This window comes from Kogia breviceps, chromosome 12, assembly GCF_026419965.1.
Source record: "Kogia breviceps isolate mKogBre1 chromosome 12, mKogBre1 haplotype 1, whole genome shotgun sequence".
Classification (NCBI taxonomy): domain Eukaryota; kingdom Metazoa; phylum Chordata; class Mammalia; order Artiodactyla; family Physeteridae; genus Kogia; species Kogia breviceps.
The window spans coordinates 24,330,564-24,349,571 of record NC_081321.1 but is presented as its reverse complement, the minus strand read 5'-3'; the positions used below and the strand labels follow the sequence as shown (position 1 = coordinate 24,349,571).

At 41.9% G+C, this 19,008-nt stretch overlaps 1 protein-coding gene and 1 pseudogene across 3 annotated transcripts in view; both read left to right on the top strand.

Moving 5' to 3' along the window:
• DENND5B (DENN domain containing 5B) overlaps positions 1-19,008 on the top strand; it is a 196,076-nt gene that overhangs the window by 161,020 nt on the left and 16,048 nt on the right. For 2 of the 3 annotated variants that reach the window (XM_067008968.1, XM_067008967.1), the window contains 3 exons: positions 1,664-1,745; positions 16,740-16,868; positions 18,661-18,782. In XM_067008968.1, coding sequence (XP_066865069.1) covers positions 1,664-1,745; positions 16,740-16,868; positions 18,661-18,782 — 333 coding nt within the window. Of the gene's footprint in view, positions 1-1,663; positions 1,746-16,739; positions 16,869-18,660; positions 18,812-19,008 lie in introns of those variants that run through there. The other variant, XM_067008969.1, reaches the window with a different exon arrangement.
• Positions 13,585-15,332, top strand: LOC131766493 (glucose-6-phosphate 1-dehydrogenase pseudogene; annotated as a pseudogene).

The window sequence follows — 19,008 nt, the reverse complement described above, 5'->3', positions numbered from 1 at the left end:
CTTCATCTCTTCATTGCTGTGTGTGGGCTTCTCATTGCTGTGGCTTCTCTTGTTGCGGAGCAGAGACTCTAGGTGTGCGGGCTTCAGTCGTTGTGGGTGCGTGGGCTCAGTAATTGTGGCTCACGGGCCCTAGAGCGCAGGCTCAGTAGTTGTGGTGCACGGGCTTAGTTGCTCTGCAGCATGTGAGATCTTCCCGGACCAGGGATCAAACCCGTGTCCCCTGCATTGGCAGGTGGATTCTTATCCACTGCCCCACCAGGGAAGTCCCTCAACCCATTTCTTAATACGTGTGTGGCCATCTTTCATGCTGTCTAATCATCTGGAGTGTAGAGGCATTCTCTGAGGTATTTCACTTTCTCCCCCTAAAAGAGGGATGTGCTTTCATTAATTAACACACTTAAGTGATGATAGTCTCAGACAGGAAGTCAACCAGCACATTCCCTGCAAGTCTCTGGAACAGTGTCTTCGGTGTCTGTTACCTCTTGGGTATCAAGATGAACCAGTGTTTTCAGTGACCCATTGAAAACTCCCTCCCCAAACTGCCAAGACATATGCCCTGTTTGTTACCTGCTTGGTAGGGAAGGCCCTCAAAAGGACTGCCCTTGGGTTGGTCTGGCCGCATTCTCTTTGTCTTGACAACCCCATCAGTGCTCATTTATACCTGCCAAGTATCAGCCCAGCTTCTTTCACCAAGTGCCAAAAACTTGCAGATCCTAATCCACCAAAATGTTCCCTATCTATCTTCAGTGCCAGCTTCATGTATATTTATGTGTTCTGATATTGTATTCTAGCCCCCTGAAGTCGAATGGATCTAAAAACTGAGAAAATGCAAGTTTAATATACAATGAAAACCCACAACCTAAATTCTGATTTTATCAATGTATTTGCCAAGTGTGATGTTGCAAGTTACTTTTCATTTACAGGTGGGAAAATGGAAATAAAGAAAGGGGACAAAACTCCACAGCATCTCATTTAAAGTGAGATTGAGCACTCCAACCACAACATATTAACCGATAATTGATTGTTTAGCCATTGCTATATAAGAGAATAATCTTTCCTTTTGTAAATGTTCGCTCTTCAGACTTCATAGGAGAATGGCTCATAGACATTATACTTCTAACTGTCCATTGAGATTACTCACTTTGCATGATAAACATACTGTAGTTTGAATTTTGAACTTTGAAGTAGAAACTTGTATCAGACTAAAGAATACAAACTCTTAGGTTTTTCTTTTTAAACACTCTTTCAAAAGGGGAATTGTATGATTGTATCACAAGCCCAGAGATAGTTCACATACTTAGTAGGTTAACTTACAGACGTTACTTTCCTGTAATTATTTGGAGCTGTTAGAATGATAACTTTAGAAAGTGACTGGCCCTTCTGGCCAAAATGTGCACACATTGTCTTATTTGCTAAGTGGGTTTTTATGATTCATTTAAAATTTTCAAATACAGCCCCATATTAACTGGAAAGAAAATAACTAGTTTACTGTATTAATAAAGTAGGAACATTCAGGTAAACAAATTTGAGCTTTTCTGTTGTCTTTAAAATTTGTTCACATCAAAATAATTTCAAAGTATTTATTGATGGAATGTGAACCATGTAGTTTTTTTAAGTCTTTACTGTTATTTTTCTAATACTTTGCTGATATTTTTCTACATAGTTGCCCTTGGACCAGAACGAAGAAAATCTGACTCAGGAGTTATGTTGCCAACACTAAGGGTCTCTCTTATCCAAGACATGAGGTATTTGATATATGTGCTAGCGTATGGTGATAACTTTGAAATATTTATGGCTTTCATTTAAATTGTTCAAATAACTGTGGCTATGGTATTTTTTGCTTATGTATTCTGAAGAAAACATTTTTTATCATCTTATTTATTTATTTTGTGTTTTCCTGACATTAAATCCAAAGGCAAAATGCAACTGAGAAGAATTTCAAAATAGCCCTAAATTATTTTACAATTTCTTTCGTTCTTTTTTTTTTTTTTTAATCTCCTTAAAATCCTTCTGCCCCCAAATATAAACCAAAAAATCTGCAAATAATGACAGGTTACTTAGCAGAAAAATCGCTGACAGGTAGATTTTCTTTGAAGCAAATGCAAATCTGAGAATTATCACATGCAGTTAGTGGCTTTAGAAATCATTAGAAGGCATCAACATACCTAAAATAGATTTATTGAATGAGGAAGGCAGAGGATTTTTTCTTTTAAACATTTTGGGTACATTTTAGTCAGCTTTTAAAATATATGGGTCTAAAGTGAATGTTATAACATTAATAACGCTGGAAATTTTTCTTTTGTGGTGTGCTTTAATATTAACTATTGATGTTTATTTGACTTGTCAGAGGCTTACAAGTGAAAAGCATAACTTTTATTAGTGGCATCATAGTACAGTGGTGACACATCCTGGCTTCACACTAGCTGTGTGATCCTAGGCACTTTTTGTAACTTCTCTTTGCCTCAGTTTTTCCTTCTCTCAAATAGAGATAAAAACAGGTATCTAGCTCATAAGAATTAAACTCGTTAGTCCATTATACTAAAAAGTTTCAAGAAGTACTCAGGTTATCCTGAGAGCTCGGTAAATGTTGGATTTTGTTATCTGAATCAGTTCCTATGTTTGTATCTTAAAGGCCCTTATTCCTTGATAGATGAAATGTAGTTGTCCTCATGTGGCTTATAATTCCTTTTGATGGTCAGCATGAGATGAATAGTTGTACCTTTGAGGGGAAAATGCACTCCAGCTCTCTTAATGGAAACATAAAACCACATCTGTTCTGCAGTGATTTCACAGTAGCCGTCACTTTAAGGGGATGATTGTCAAAAGCTTTGCAGTGGTGACCTCAGGGCCAAACTTCTGAAACCTAATTAGGAGATGGTGACATCACATAAGTTGCCCTGCTCCTTCCAGTTCCCTGCTTCTTTACTTTTATCTGCTTCATGTTGTTGGTTTTTTGTGGGGAGGGGTGTCCGGCTTCAATAATCTCCCTTCACTTTATAAGAGGCAGTCTAGTGTGCTGGTTAAGACCTCAGGCTATGGAACCAGCCTATAAAGGTTGCTATTTTAGCTCTGCCACCCACTAGGCTCCGTAGCCAAGGATAGTTCCTTATATTCCCAGTTATCTCACCTGTAAAATAATAGTGTTTCTCTTAAAATTTTGGTGTAAATATTCAGTGAGTTAATAAGTGTAAAGCACTCAAAATAGGCCTGGAAATAAATCTGTGTTTATGAACTCATGCATACACATACATCTATATTTATTTCTGGTTTCTATATTTATTTATATGTGTGTCTGTGTATTTTTACACACAGTTAATTTTTTTTAAGACCATAAATTCATAATGATATCTCTGATTCCAGCTCAGTACCACAGGGACCATTCTAGCCTTCTCCCTCATTCGTAATTTTTTTCTCCAACTGTGAGACACCTGGCTCTCGTTATCTGCAATATATTCACTTATTTGTGCAACCTGTATTTTCAGAATTGCTACCCCAGCCCCTGTAAGGAGCAAGGTTACTAGCTGAGCTCAGTGCTGTGCACAGCTCCAGTTTTCTTTGTCATTAGCCTTTCAGTATCCAGTCAAAATACTGTTTGCCGAAACTTAGTTTAGTTCTTTTTTTCTCCAGTCCCTCCAGTGTGGTTGTATTAGTCATTTGTAACAGTATTAGGGTTATTTGTTAGCTTATATTCTGTTTGGGGTTCCCTCCACATCCTAGTGGTTTTTGTTTTGGATTTTGGTTAAATTTATATACGGGAAAATTCATCCTCTCTTGGTGTTGTAGTTCTATATGTTTTCATAAACACACAATCATGATACAGAACAGTTCCATCACTCCTTTCGCATCAGCATCTCTCCCAGTTTCCTACCGTTGGCAGTCAACTGGTATGATTCCAAGCTCTTTCCACTGAGAGGGCCTAGAAGTAGTAATAGCCCAGTAACAATGAAAACAACTAGTGCCCACATATTGGTTTCCAAATACCATTCTCCAGTGAAAGGAACCATGGCTCTCTAGAGAAGTGATTGATTCCAGGACTAAGGAAGGGAAAACGTAGGATGAACTTAGTGCATCTTTGGTAAGGCCAGAAAGTAAGGAAGTGCTCAGAAAGTATAGGATCAGGTAATGAAGACATAGGAGGGACATCCCTGGCGGTCTAGTGGTTAAAACACTGAGCTTCCGTTGCAGGGGGAGTGGGTTCAATGCCTGGTCGGGAAACTAAGGTCCCGTATGCCACATGGCATGGCCAAAAAATAGGAAAAAAAATAATAATAATAAAAGACATAGGAGCCAGCCTGAAAGAGCTCCAAATGGCCAAAGCTGAAACAATTTGAGCAACAAAATAGATAACAGTAGTAATAGAGCATAACCCATAAAATAAATATCCAAGAGCCTATTCTAATTAAATAAATAGATAGGGTCTAAGGTGAAACCAGCATATTTGCATAGTCTCAAAGTATCCTCCCCCAAGAATTTATTAATTACAGAGGAAAAAATAGTAAGTTTACAGTGGAGAAACCCAGCAGACATCTCTTTAAGCAAGTGATCAAGGTTAACATCACTAGTAATAAGACAAAACTAGTAATGTACCCCCGATATGATACACCAAGAAAAGAACATCACTTCTGCAGTGTTCCTGCCATAAATGCATAAACTCAATATAACTATGAGAAAACATGAGAAAAATCCAAATTGGGGGTTGTTCTACAAAGTAGTTGACTAGTACTTTTCAAAAGTATCAAAGTCATAAAGACATGAAAAGGCTGAGGAAATATCATGGATTGGAGAAGACTAAGGAGGTGACAACCAAGTGCAATAGGGCTGCTGGATTAGATCCTAGAACAGAAAAAGGACATAAGTGGAAAAACGAGTGAAATCAATCTGTAGTTCAATTAATAGTGTTGTACCAAGGTGAATGTCTTAGTTTGGTTATGTAAGATGTTAACATTAAGGGAAGCTGCATATACAGGAACTCTGTACTACTTTTACAACATTTTTGTAAATCAAATTATTTCCAAAAAATGTGTGTGTGCGTTTTTTTTTTTTAATAACTTTATTTATTTATTTATTTACTTTTGGGTGTGCTGGGTCTTCGTTTCTGTGCGAGGGCTTTCTCTAGTTGCAGCGAGTGGGGGCCACTCTTCATCTCGGTGCGCGGGCCTCTCACTGTCGCGGCCTCTCTTGTTGCGGAGCACAGGCTCCAGACACGCAGGCTCAGTCGTTGTGGCTCATGGGCCTAGTTGCTCCGCGGCATGTGGGATCTTCCCAAACCAGGGCTCGAACCCACGTCCCCTGCATCGGCAGGCAGATTCTCAACCACTGCACCACCAGGGAAGCCCACGTATTTTTTTTTAAACCAGGCCTTGTACAAAGTAAATGTCTAAGGGCTGTTATTATTATAGCTATGGAGTAGATAGCTTTTTTAAAAAAAATACTGTTTTCTGGGGGGTTTTTTGTTTTTTAAAAAATTTATTTATTTTATTTATTTGTTTTTGGCTGCGTTGGGTCTTCGTTGCTGTGCACAGGCTTTTCTCTAGTTGCGGTGATCAGGGGCTCCTCTTCGTTGCGGTGTGCAGGCTTCTCATTGCGGTGGCTTCTCTTGTTGTGGAGCACGGGCTCTAGGCACGCAGACTTCAGTAGTTGTGGCATGCGGGCTCAGTAGTTGTGGCTCGCAGGGTCTAGAGCGCAGGCTCAGCAGTTGCAGCGCACGGGCTTAGTTGCTCCGCGGCATGTGGGATCTTCCTGGACCAGGGCTCAAACCCATGTTCCCTGTGTTGGCAGGCGGATTCTTAACCACTGCGCCACCAGAGAAGTCCCTGTTGTTGTTTTTTAAATTTATTTGACTGTGTCAGGTTTTAGTTGAGGCACCAGTGATCTTCGTTGTGTCATGTGGGATCTTTAGTTGTGGCATGCAAAGTCTTAGTTCTGGCATATGGGATCTAGTTCCCTGACCAAGGATTGAAACCGGGCCCCCTCCTGCATTGGGAGCACTGAGTCTTAGCCACTGGACCACCAGGGATGTCCCAGGAGAAGATAGCTTATTATCCAGGGGTATAATTCTTGGTACAAATGCTGCTCACCTCTTCTCTTGAATGTTAGATCAGTGAGCTGTGACCTCTCTAGTCTAAGCCCCTAAAATTTCTCTCCTGGATTACATCATGGTCCGCATATTTCAGTGCTTGCCCTACTGTAATTCATCCTCCTCACTGCTAGTATGGTGATCCTAGAATAAAGTGCAAATCACTTACCCTGACTGGCAGGGCCCTACTTGATCTGATGCCTGTCTGACTGCAGCATCATTTCTTATCACTCTGTCTTCTTTATTTCCTCCAGAATGCCAAACTTGTTTCCTGCCCTGGGGCCTTCTTTACCCGTTCCCTTCACCTGATAGCTTTTCCCTGAGTCCTACCCCCATAGAATCTCCACAGCTAAGGCTCCTTCTTGTCATTTGCATCTTGGTTCAAATGTCACTTCCTCCCACTAGCCATCCCTGACCACCTGGTCTACAGCAGCAACCCAGTCACTCTCTTTCAAATTCCCCTATTTAAAAAAAAATATTTATTTATTTATTTGGTTGCACTGGGTATTAGTTGCAGCAGCTGGACTCCTTAGTTGCGGCAGTCAGGCTCCTTAGTTGTGGCTCACAGTCTCCTTAGTTGTGGCGTGAAGGCTCTCAAATTCCCTTATTTTAATTCTTGGCATAATAGCACTTATTTGCTTGTTTGTTTTTCTGATGCTACTTATGAACTTCATGAGAGAAGGGAATCTATCTGACATATGAAACTGTTGAATTGCAAGTTAGTGTTAAAAGAGTGCACATAATTGGTGCTCAATTAATATTTGTTAAATGAAGGATTTGCCATATTTTAATCTCTTTGAGTGTGGGTAAGAGAATGTGTGTGTGTTTATGTGTATGTGTGTGTTTATCTAACATATATATATGTGTGTATATATATCTCCTTATAACCAAACTGTTACTGAATTACATTGGTTACAGTTTTGAAGATTTAGAAAGATGATTGCTGAGGTACTTTTTACTAATCAATTTAAAATTTAGAATATAGAAGAAACTTGAGAAGTCACATTGCTTAGCTTCTTCCTTTTATATATGTGGAAACTCAGGCGCAGGCAGATAAAATCTAAGACCATATATATAGCCAATTAACAGCAGAAATGGAACTAGAACTAAGGTTTCCTGACACAGCTCATGTCTCTTTCTAACTAGATTCAAGTTCTCAGCCTTTGCCTTGTCATCAGAAAAAAAAACGCCAGGTGTGACTAGGCACAAACAAGTTGGCAGTAGTGTATCGGTGCGTATCACCCTAAATATAATTTAGCATAACCTTGAATAGTCTATATTTGTTCAGGATACTCAACTAAAAAGTTGATTTCCTATGACTTCTCACTTAAGGGTTACTTTGGCTTTTAATTTTCAGACTTTGCCTGAAAGAGACCCCTGGGTACCCTAAAGTGATGTTTTAGCCAAACTATAGATACTTTTAATAAAACTTAACTGCTTGATTGCTTTCAAAAGGTGTCTAGTAAGGTAGAAAGGCATTGCCGAGAAAAGACAAGCTGACTTTCCTAGGGTTTTCCCCTAAGATTTTATTATTAAAAATTTTAAACGTACAGCAAAGTCAAAAGATTGTATAGCGAATGCATCCATGTACCCACAACCTAGATTTTACCACTAACATTTTTCTATGGCTTTTTTAAAAAATGGGGTAAAAAAATATATATCATAAAATTTACCATTTTAACCATTTTTACGTGTATAGTCAGTGGCATTAAGTACATTTGCAGTAGTACAACCGTTACCACCATCCAGCTCCAGAACTTATTGTCATTGTACACTGAAACTCTGTACCCATTAAACAATAGCTCCTCAAGCCCCTGGTAACCACTGTTCTACTTCCTGTCACTATGAATGTGACTATTCTAGGTACCTCATATAAGTGGCATCATGCTTTTTGTGTCTAGTTCGTTTCACTTAGCATAGTATTTTTGTGGTCCATCCGTGTTACAGCATGTATCAGAACTTCCTTACTTCTTAAGGCTGAATAGTATTGTGGTATATGTATATACACTCATTCATTGATGGGCATTTGGGTTGTTTCCACCTTTTGGCTGTTGTGAATAGTGCTGCTGTGAACGTGAGTGTACAAATACGTGTTTGAGTTCCTGCTTTTAGTTCTTTTGGGTATGTACCCAAAAATGGAATTGCTTGATCATACAGTAATTTTATGTTTAACTTTTTGAGAAACCAGCATACTGTTTTCCACAGTGGCTGCCACCATTTTACATTCCCACAAGTAATGCACAACTGTTCCAATTTCTCCACATCCTTACCAACATCTTTTACTTTCTGTTCTTTTTCTTTCCTTTTCTTTCTTTCTTTCTTTTTTTTTTTTTTTTTTTAGTGGTACACGGGCCTCTCACTGTTGTGGCCTCTCCCGTTGTGGAGCGCAGGCTCAGCGGCCATGGCTCACGGGCCCAGCCGCTCTGCAGCACGTGGGATCGTCCCGGACCGGGGCACAAACCCGTGTGCCCTGCATCGGAAGGCGGACTTTCAACCACTGTGCCACCAGGGAAGCCCACTTTCTGTTCTTTTTGACAGTAGCCGTCCTAATATGTGTGACCTTCCAGTTTCTTATGGCATGTGTAGCCATAAGGTCTTCATAGACCTTGTGCTAAAGTCTTCAGCTTTATGAGATCAGAAGCCAAATCATTAGTAAACCAAAATGTAATCAGACTCTAAGGTACTCCTACTAACCAAGAGACTTACCTCAGGTACCTAAGAGAGATGGAAAAATAATAGGCTGGACTTGGGTCATCTGTCCACTCTTGTCTAGTCATCTATGACCAGGTAAGGGCATGGTCACAGGAAGCCAGTTAAACCAATTTATGATTTCCTTAACCAGAGGACTTGATATGCTTTCACTGATAAGGACAGGCTCTGCCTGGAAGCTAGGTTAAAATCAGAAGTCTGCTTGCTGTCCTCAGGAGCAGAGATATGGATGCCTGATCACCCAGCTCCATGCCACCGATCCTCATACTAAGATAACTTTATATGTGTTGTCGTTCTTATTCATGATATGTTTACTTTAACTCTCAGTGCACGGGCTTATTTCTGTTTCCAAGTTCTTGGCAAGTACTTCATTATAATCCCTAGTTGCTACCGCGATAGTTGATGTAGATGCTTTTCCTTAAAGAGAAACACCCAAGTAATAGTCTAAGCTTCGGTTTCTTTCACTCTGGACACTTAAAAACTTGTTTTTTTAAAGATTAGGTAGCAAAGATATCTGAGTTCATGCTTCCCGTGGGGCACATTCCCTGACAGTACTTCCTGTTTCCCACATTTCTCTCTTGAAGCAAAGACATTGGCAGTGTAGAGACTTCGAGTCCTCAGAGCTGTCAAGTGTCTCGGTACCAGACTGCTTAGCAGCTGGCGTGAGTCCAGACATGTCTACAGGCTGTCCCCTGTTATCGCTGACAACTCCCCAGGACCTTCATAGGTGCCAGGTATCACCATACTGTCAGTTATAGAGTGATTCTTTTCTTCCAAAGAGAAAGGCTTGGGACAGTAAATGTTAATAATTTTACAAGGTGTTGTCTACTTATAAAAGAGGAGTATTACCATGCTGTTACCATTATTACCAGTTTCTTTCCAGAGTAGCTGTGCATATATCATCTAGTCATTCAAACTAGCACGGGCTTTCTCTAGCTGCCGTAAGCAGGGGCTACTCTTCATTGCGGTGCGCGGGCTTCTCATTGCAGTGGCTTCTCTTGTTGCGGAGCACGGGCTCTAGGCGCATGGGCAGTAGTTGTGGTTCTCGGGCTCTAGAGCGCAGGCTCAGTAGTTGTGGCACACAGGCTTAGTTGCTCCACGGCATGTGGGATCTTCCCAGACCAGGGCTCGAACCCGTGTCCCCTGAGTTGGCAGGTGGATTCCTAACCACTGCGCCACCAGGGAAGTCCCCCAACTTTTATTCTTAATGACAAAATGCAATTAATAATGAGGGGTATAGTAGAACATTACATGATTGAGGAGATTGTGAGTACTATAATCCAAGTATAGATATTCTGAATATGTAAACAAATGAACAGGATATCTGAGTAAATCCTAGAAATATCTGGTTTACGATGGGACTAAATTACTTGAGGGTAAATTGGCTACTCACTTTATCTTTTTGTCAATAATGTGTGCATATGAGCTGTGAGCATCTGGCTTTTTTCTACACTAAAGTTAAATAGTCACGATTAATTTTGTTACCCTCAGAAGGAATACTTGAGGAATTTTTATGACTCTACAGAATGTGGGCTCAAACTAAAATTGGCTAATTCCTTAATCTCTCTAATAAATACTATTGTGTTTCATTGGTGATACAGTGAAATAAGCACCAGTTTTGGACTCAGGAAATGTGGATTCAAATTTAGTTGCTGCCACTCTTAGGAATCATTCAGTTTTAGGGAACAGAAGCCCATTCAAACTAGCTTCAGCAGAAAGGAGGATTTATGGGAGATACACGAGGGTATTTTGCAGAATCCAAGCGCAAGAACTGTGGCTGGATTGGAAACAGTTTTGTGCACGGTTACCCTCCATCTCAGTAGAAGCAAATTGTCCCCGCTTTCCCCTCCACTTCTGCTGCTTCTCCTCCACTGTGAGCATGCTCTCCCAAGCCCTGGCCTTAACATCCCTTATTTAAGCATTCAACAAAAACTAACTTGGTCTTTCAGTGTACTAATTTCCAGTTTCCAGGAGAAAATCTGATTGGCTCAGCTTAGATCAGGCAGATGCTGCTTATCCATTCAGTTCCTGCTGAAGGATAAGGAGCATCTGTCATGGTGGTACCTGGAGTTGTTGCTTCTGGTTCTTCTGGGTCTGTAAAAGGAGAGCTTCTCCAAGAATGTGAGTACCAGGAAGAAATGATTGGTAAAAAATGGGTGGCATCTCTAGAATACGTACTATTTCTGTGACCTTGAGTGGGTCACTTAGTCTCCACGAATCTCAGTTTTCTCATTTTTGAAGTGAAATAATGATGCTCTCCCTCTCACGAGTTATTGTGACAATCAGATAAGACAGAATACATAAAAATTAGAAAGCTTTGTGCCAGGGTTGGAAACAAATCAAATAAATAAGCTATTTAAACCACACCATGTTTGCTTTTCTGTGAATTCACAGGATCTATTTTATTTTAATTTTTATTTTTGGCTGCATCGGGTCTCCGTTGCTGCGCACGGGCTTTCTCTAGTTGCCCCGAGTAGGGTCTACTCTTCATTGCAGTGCGTGGGCTTCTCATTGCAGTGGCTTCTCTTGTTGCAGAGCATGGGCTGTAGGCACACGGGCTTCAGTAGTTGCAGCATGCGGGCCCTAGAGCACGTGCGCCTCAATAGTTGAGGCGCATGGGCTCAGTAGTTGTGGCACGTGGCCTCAGTAGTTGTGGCATGCAGGCTCGGTAGTTGTGGCTTGTGGGCTGTAGAGTACAGGCTCAGTAGTTGTGGCACACGGGCCCAGTTGCTCCGCAGCATGTGGGATCTTCCCAGACCAGGGATCAAACCCGTGTCCCCTGCATCGGCAGGCGGACTCCCAAGCACTGCGCCACCAGGGAAGTCCCCAGGATCTATTTTAGAAGTAATACTTGTATAATATTATGCCGAGTATCATTGTAATTACCTATAATAAATTATTCCAATTTAAAAGATTCAAATGGTATAACTACACAGAAAAAATTTTCATAGATTTAAAGTTTAATAACACAACACATATAAATTGTTTTAAAGCATAAAATTAGATATAGATTTACAAAGCAACAGAATTTTTTTTAGCTTTTTATGTACACTAGGCCCTAGAGGGAGCAAAGAAGGATTCAAGGCTAGTAAGAAGTATTGGGCCCCTCATTCTCAGGGAGCTTTTGTCAAGCTGAGAAAAATATATACCAAGAGAAAATGATAAAAGTAGTAGTGCACAATAAATGCAAATCAGACTATAGAATTCCATAAATTAGAGAGGTCATTGAAGGCTGTCATGGTCAAGGAAGGCTTTCTAGAAGAAGCTGGGATTTCAAACATGAATAGAACAAATAAGGAAGCTAGAAGAGAGTAAGTACTTCAGGTAATAAAATACAAAGTCTTATAAGTTAACTGCTTGGAATAGAAGTTTTTAATAGGAAAATATGTTGAGGCCAAGGGGTAATGGGCCTTGAATGCAAGCCTCAGCAGTTCAGGCTATATCCCGTGAGCTTTTGAATATTCTGGGACAAAGGAATTAAATTAGGAGGCAATCTTTTAGGCAGAGTAATTTCCCTGGTGCCAGTGAACAAGGGGCTTGAGGAGAAGAATCTGGTGGCCTCATCTCCTGATTCCCATGCTTCCTGCCAAAAAGAACACACAAAAACAAACAAATAAACAAAAATTAGTGCAAACGTTTTTATGATGGGAATGCTGATAGCCACCTAAATAAAAGAGGTTTCACTTTATGTATTCCAATCCTTCCCATTTTCCTTTAACATAACATTGTTTTTCAAATAATTATTTCCCATTTTGACATTCTTCACCTATCATGTCTCCAGATACTTAAGACCAGCATGAAACTAATTTCAGTAGACTTTACTGTTTTAGAGTAGGAAGACTACTTAGGGAAAGATTATACAACATACGTACTTACCAAACCTCATGTAGTTTCATTTCTGGTGGATACACTTTGATCAACTTGGTATTCCTGGATCGTGTGAGCTCTAACCTGGCACTGCGCTCATGGGGGGACCTTGTACATACTGTGGAACTTTAAGTGGTAAATACCCGAGCATTTCCCCCTTGTTGCTTTTAGTCAACTGTGTCATCATTTGGGCAATGTCAGTAGTTGAGGAAGAGCCAGTGCTGTTTCCTAGGCTCATTTTGGAGGTGCCTGTGTGGGTCGTCCAGCACCCACACTGCCACCACCACCAGAACCAGGGTCTAGGCGGGACTTGCCTGACACCAGCTTTCTCCGTTCACGACCGTGTGTAATGGTATTAGCTCTTTAAAGATAAATTAAGTCTGTCATAATTTCTGAAAAAAATTCTTAGAGGTGAGGTTGGTTAACGAAACGGCAACAGAATTTTATTTCCTCATTCTGACTTGTTTTTAAGCCATCTCTTTAAGCCTCACTTGTGTGATGCGATAATGCTTTACATTTTATCAAGAGTCTTTGATCAGACGCGCGAGGGAGGCTGCCCCAGACCGGAAGCCCGAGCAGCCAGCCGAGCCACCCTGCCCCTGCTGGGGGAGGAGCCACAACGAGGCTGCCTAATGGGGCTGGTTTGACCTGAGCAGGTGACCAATGGCCAGGGGGGTGAGGAGGTGAGGGGGTGGGGCTGCAGAAGGCCCGCCTACAAATGGGGTCGAGGGGCATGACCACACTGCAGAAGTGGAGCCCTTCCGCCCAGGGCTGGCGAGAAAGCCAAATTGCAGGGGCGGGGTGGGTCGGGGATGTGGACCTGCACGAACAGTCTGGAGATGCACGGGCACTCACGAGGCATCCAGGACATGGAACAGCAGCGCTGGGGACCACAGGTGACCCGCGGCCCGGCAACCGGCACAGAGAGCATCATGGCAGAGCAGGTAGCTCTGAACCAGACCCAGGTGTGTGTGGGATACTACGGGAAGAGCTGTACCAAAGTGATTCCTTCCACCAGTCTGATACACGTATCTTCATCATCTTGGGCACGTCCGGCGACCTGGCCAAGAGGAAGATCTACGCCACCATCTGGTGGCTGTTCTGGGATGGCCTTCTGCCAGAAGATACCTTCATCATGGGCTGCTCTCTCTCCCACCTCACAGTGGCCGATACACGCCAGTGGAGCGAGCTATTCATCAAAGCTACCCCAGAGGAGAAGCCCACGCTGGAGGAGTTCTTTGCCCGCAACTCCTCTATGTGTCTGGCCATTATGATGACGCGGCCTCCTATGAGCGCCTCAACAGCCACACGTACACCCTCCACCAGGGTACGCAGGCCGACCGCCTCTTCTGCCTGGCCTTGCCCCCCACAGTCTATGAGGCTGTCACCAAGAACATCCACAAGACCTGCCTGAGCCAGATAGTCTGGAACTGTATCATTATGGAGAAACCCTTTGGGAGGGAGCTGCAGAGTTCCAACCACATTTCCTCCCTGTTTCACGAGGACCAAATCTGCCGCATCGACCACGACATGGGCAAGGAGATGGTCCAGAACCTCATGGTTCTGAGGTTTGCCAACAGGATCTTCGGCCCCATCTGGAACCGTGACAGCATTTTCTGTGTCATTCTCACCTTCAAGGAGTCCTTTGGCACTGAGAGCTGCTGGGGCTACTTCAATGACTTTGGGATCATCCAGGACGTGATGCAAAAATCACATCCCGCAGACAGTGTGTCTGGTGGCCATGGAGAAGCCCGTCTCCACCGACTCAGATGACGCCCGTGATGAGAAGGTCATGGTGTTGAAATGTATCTCAGAGGTGCAGGCGAGCAATGTGGTCCTGGGCCAGTACGTGGGGAACCCCAACGGAGAAGGTGAGGCCACCAAAGCGTACCTGGACGACCCCATGGTGCCCCGCGGCTCCACCACCGCCACCTTTGCAGCTGTCGTCCTCTGCGTGGGGAAGGAGAGGCGGGACGGGGTGCCCTTCATCTTGCGCTACGGCAAAGCCCTGAATGAGCACAAAGCTGAGGTGCCTCTGCAGTTCCGAGACGTGGCCGGTGACATCTTCCAGCAGCAGCGCAAGCGCAGCGAGCTGGTGGTCCGCGTGCAGCCCCACGAGGCCGTGTACACCATGATGGTGACCAAGAAGCCCTGCACGTTCTTCAACCGTGAGGAGTCGGTGCTGAACCTGACCTGTGGCAGCAGATACAAGAACGTGAAGCTCCCAGATGCATATGAGCGCCTCATCCTGGACATCTTCTGTGGGAGCCAGACGCACTTTATGTGCAGTGATGAGCTCCGGCAGGCCTGGTGCCTCTTCACACCGCTGCTGCACCAGATCGAATGGGAGTAGCCCCAGCCCATGCACTACATCTACAGCAGCTGAGGCCCCACAGAGGCAGATGAGCTGATGAAGAGAGTGGGCTTCCCACACCCTTGTATGGGACCTACAAGGGGTGAACTCCCACAAGCTCTAGCCCTGAGCACCTGGTCCCCACTCCCACCCACCTTGGCCCTGTCTCTCTGTCCTTCCCACCGTCTGACCCCACTTCAGGAGGACTTCGGGACCATAAACTTCAGCCTCACATTACCAGCCCCGGGCCTAGGCCACCCTGTGCCACTGCTGCCTTGGGCCCAGCTACATTCCTCAACCACCAAGCCTTGGAGAGTTGTGCTGTGACCATCCCCAGCCACCGCCGAGCCAGCTTCTGTCCACAAGACTGAGCCCCAGTGGAAGGAAGGAGAGTGGCTCTTCATCTGTCCTGGCTCCTTCCAGAGGCCTGGAGTTAGGGGCCACAGGGAGGGGCAGTGATAGGCCTCATGATCTGTATAAGTCAAATCATTATGTTGTACACCTTAAACTTATACAGTGCCGTGTATCAATTATACCTCAATAGAACTGGGGGGGAGGGAAGAGAATGTGTGTGTTTCACTGGGAGGATATTCCTTACTCTGAATGTTTGGAATCATCAGAGAAAATATTTGTTGCAATATTTATTACAGCTGAGATGAGTCATTCTGTACATTAAAAAAAAAAAAATCAAAGGAAGGGATGGTGGGTCACAATCACAAAGACTTTTCAGCGAGTCACTGCAGTGGTTCTATAATTATCCTGTCCCTTAGGCTTGTCCTTGCTGCTCAATCCTTCTTTCTCCTTAGGAGGAGAATCACTAGGAAGATAAATTCAGTCCTGCTGGGTATGGCATCAATTTCTACACAGAACACTAATATATACATACATGCAACATTCATTTGGGGGTGAACCACACAGTTTGTTTGTGGCCACACAATTTCCTAAGTCTCTCAAATTTTTAAGAATTTTGAATTTATTAGTATAGTACAGCTTGTATTCTAATGCCATAGAAAATGCAATTTCATATTTTCCATATGTTGTCAGGGCAATTTGAAAAATGATTCAGTGGATTAAAGTTGTAGCAGATACTTCAACTGTAGAACAATTATCCTGAGTCAGAACTTGAATATTCAGCCTGTTTTATTGCTTTTATTTTTCTGAGTGTCAGGAATAACCAAGTGCCAGTTTATAGGTATCTATGAGCCTGAAACAAGAATAAATAAAACCTGAAAGAGTGAATGAGTGTTAAACGCTTTATTTTATTTTTATTTTTTTTTAATTTTTAAATTTTTTTAAAACATCTTTATTGGAGTATAACTGTTTTACAATAGTGTGTTAGTTTTTCCTTTACAACAAAGTGAATCAGTTATACATATACATATGTTGCTATATCTCTTCCCTCTTGCATCACCCTCTCTCCCACCCTCCCTATCCCACCCCTGTAGGTGGTCATAAAGCACAGAGGTGATCACCCTGTGCTATGCGGCAGCTTCCTAAATGCTTTATTTTAGGATATTGCCTGTGTGCTCGTGTTGTAATGGTAATTCTGATGTTGGACTAATTTCGTGATTCAGGTGGAACACTTGAAGTTTAATCAACATAAATTGTGTGTTGCCTGTTGCTTCCTCTAAGTACAAAATAACTTTTCTGTGCAAGGTGCTGTAACTCTTCAGTTCTTTTCCAGTTCAAGGTTAGCCTTAGGATTTACATCTTTGCTGTTTTACTATTCTTTAGGCATATTCAGAACATGAGTGAGATCAAGACTGATGTCGGACGAGCTCGAGCATGGATAAGATTGTCTCTAGAAAAGAAGCTCTTGTCCCAGCATCTCAAGCAGTTGCTCTCTAACCAACTGCTCACAAAGTAAGAGATGGCCTCTTGAGGCTTTTCTGTTTCTGTGACCTGTGTGCTTAACAAAATAAATTGCATAGGCTGACAAGCTGGCTTCTTCAGCCTGGGTTGCTGACTCCTTTGCACATGAACTCTTCCTTTCTAACAGGCACATGCTTCAGAAACTCTGTGTCATGACCTCCTATTTGATTATACCTGGGAGGGTACAGATTTCAAAGCCAAGGGGCAGATTGTGCTACTCTGTTCAGAACAAAACCTAATAGTCCCACAGCTGATAGTAACATCCAAAAGATGGGTTGAATTTACATAAACCAGATATCATATTGTAAAGATCACAACAAAACCAGGAGTGGCAAAAAAATAAAAAGGTCCACAGGAAAGGGCTTCTCTGAGAATCTTGCTAATACTTACATTTAGTAGTTTAGAGCCAGGAAACCAATCAAGTGCATATTAGTTAATTGTTAACTGTTTTGATAGTTTCCCTTTACCCCATAAAGAAACCTTGGATGAAATGCATCATCCAGCTAATATGTATAGTAGAACTAATTTGAAGGTTGAGGACTTTGAGTTCTCTAGACCAAAGGTATGCAAAGAATTCAACAGAGACCTCAACCATGACAGTGTTGGAATGCCACCCAAACACAATTCTTTTTGTGATTTTGCATTTGTACATATCACTGTTGGGTTAAGTTACTCTCTGGAGCATTTTAGGATGAGTCTTAACGTCCAAAGAATAGGTTTGATAAAGAGTGCGTGATATAAAGTACAGTCTGTGAACCTGACCTTGTTCTCTTAAAACTGATAACTCCCCCTACACCTTATCCCCACCCATAAGTCACTTGCCCTTTGTGGCCAAAGTACAAAGAAGAAAATGATAATCATTTAAAATCTTACTACATAAAGGTGACTACTTAAGTATTTCACATGTTTTCTACTGTACTTCTGTACATGTTCTCTTAGTTAAGATTATACTATATTTGCAATTCAACATCATCTTTTTTTGGCTTAATATTATACCATAACATTTTCTATATCATAAGGATTTAGCCTCTGAAATCTGAATGCCTGTGTTCAAATACTACCTTTACTATTCACTATTTGAATGGCCTTAGACAAGATACTTAACTTCACTGTATCTCTGTTTTCCTCATCTATAAAAGGAGAATGCTAATAGACTTACCTCATACGTGGTCACGAGAATTAAATATATTAATAATTTAAAAATACTTGGAAAATGCTTAAATGTAAGTGCTTAATTAAAAGTTATTTATTATTTTTGGGAGTAGTGGTTTTGTTTTTGTTAAAACTCTTCCTAAACTTTATTTTTAATGGGTATACAATGATACATTTTTACTTTTACAAATACTATTCAAGTGGACATTTGTGAGTAAATCTTTGCCCACATTTCATATTATATCCCTAGGACTGAGTCCTTAAAGTAAAATTAATGAGTCAAAGAATATGATTGGTTCAAAATAATTATTACCAACAAATTGCTTTTCTGAAATTTTCAGTTCCACTTTCTATTATTCACTGCCACCCCCCACCTCCCATCAGCAGTGGTCATCACTTTTAAATCTTTATTACTTTGAGAGACAAAATGGATTCACGGCAGGTTGTTTCTTTAATTACTAAATAGATTTAAATGTATTATTCACTGTATATGTGTTCATTTTTATGAATTGTCTGTTCTTTCTAGATTAAAGTTTCTACCCGTAGTTTGTCTAAGTGGAGATTTATTTTTAGCGGAAGACATAATGAAAAATATGCCATAATATTTTGTGCTTGTCTTACCCTTTCCTAGGAAGCTTTATAAACGTTATGCTTTTCTACGTTGTGAAGAAGAAAGAGAGCAGTTTCTTTACCATCTTCTTTCCCTCAATGCCGTGGACTATTTCTGCTTCACCAGTGTGTTCACCACTATCAGTAAGTCTGGAGAATTGACTGTTAAGTGAAGAGTTGCTCAGATGACTTATGGAATAAGAGTTTATACTTTTTTAAGTGAGACATATCACAGTACAGTGAGTCAGACACTGTGACATCCACCCACCCGCCCCGCCCTGCCCTACCCCACCCCATCTCCATTTATGAACGAAGGTTATGCCCCAGCAGCCGGAGATGCTGCTGGAAGAGCACCCTCAGCTGTCAGCTC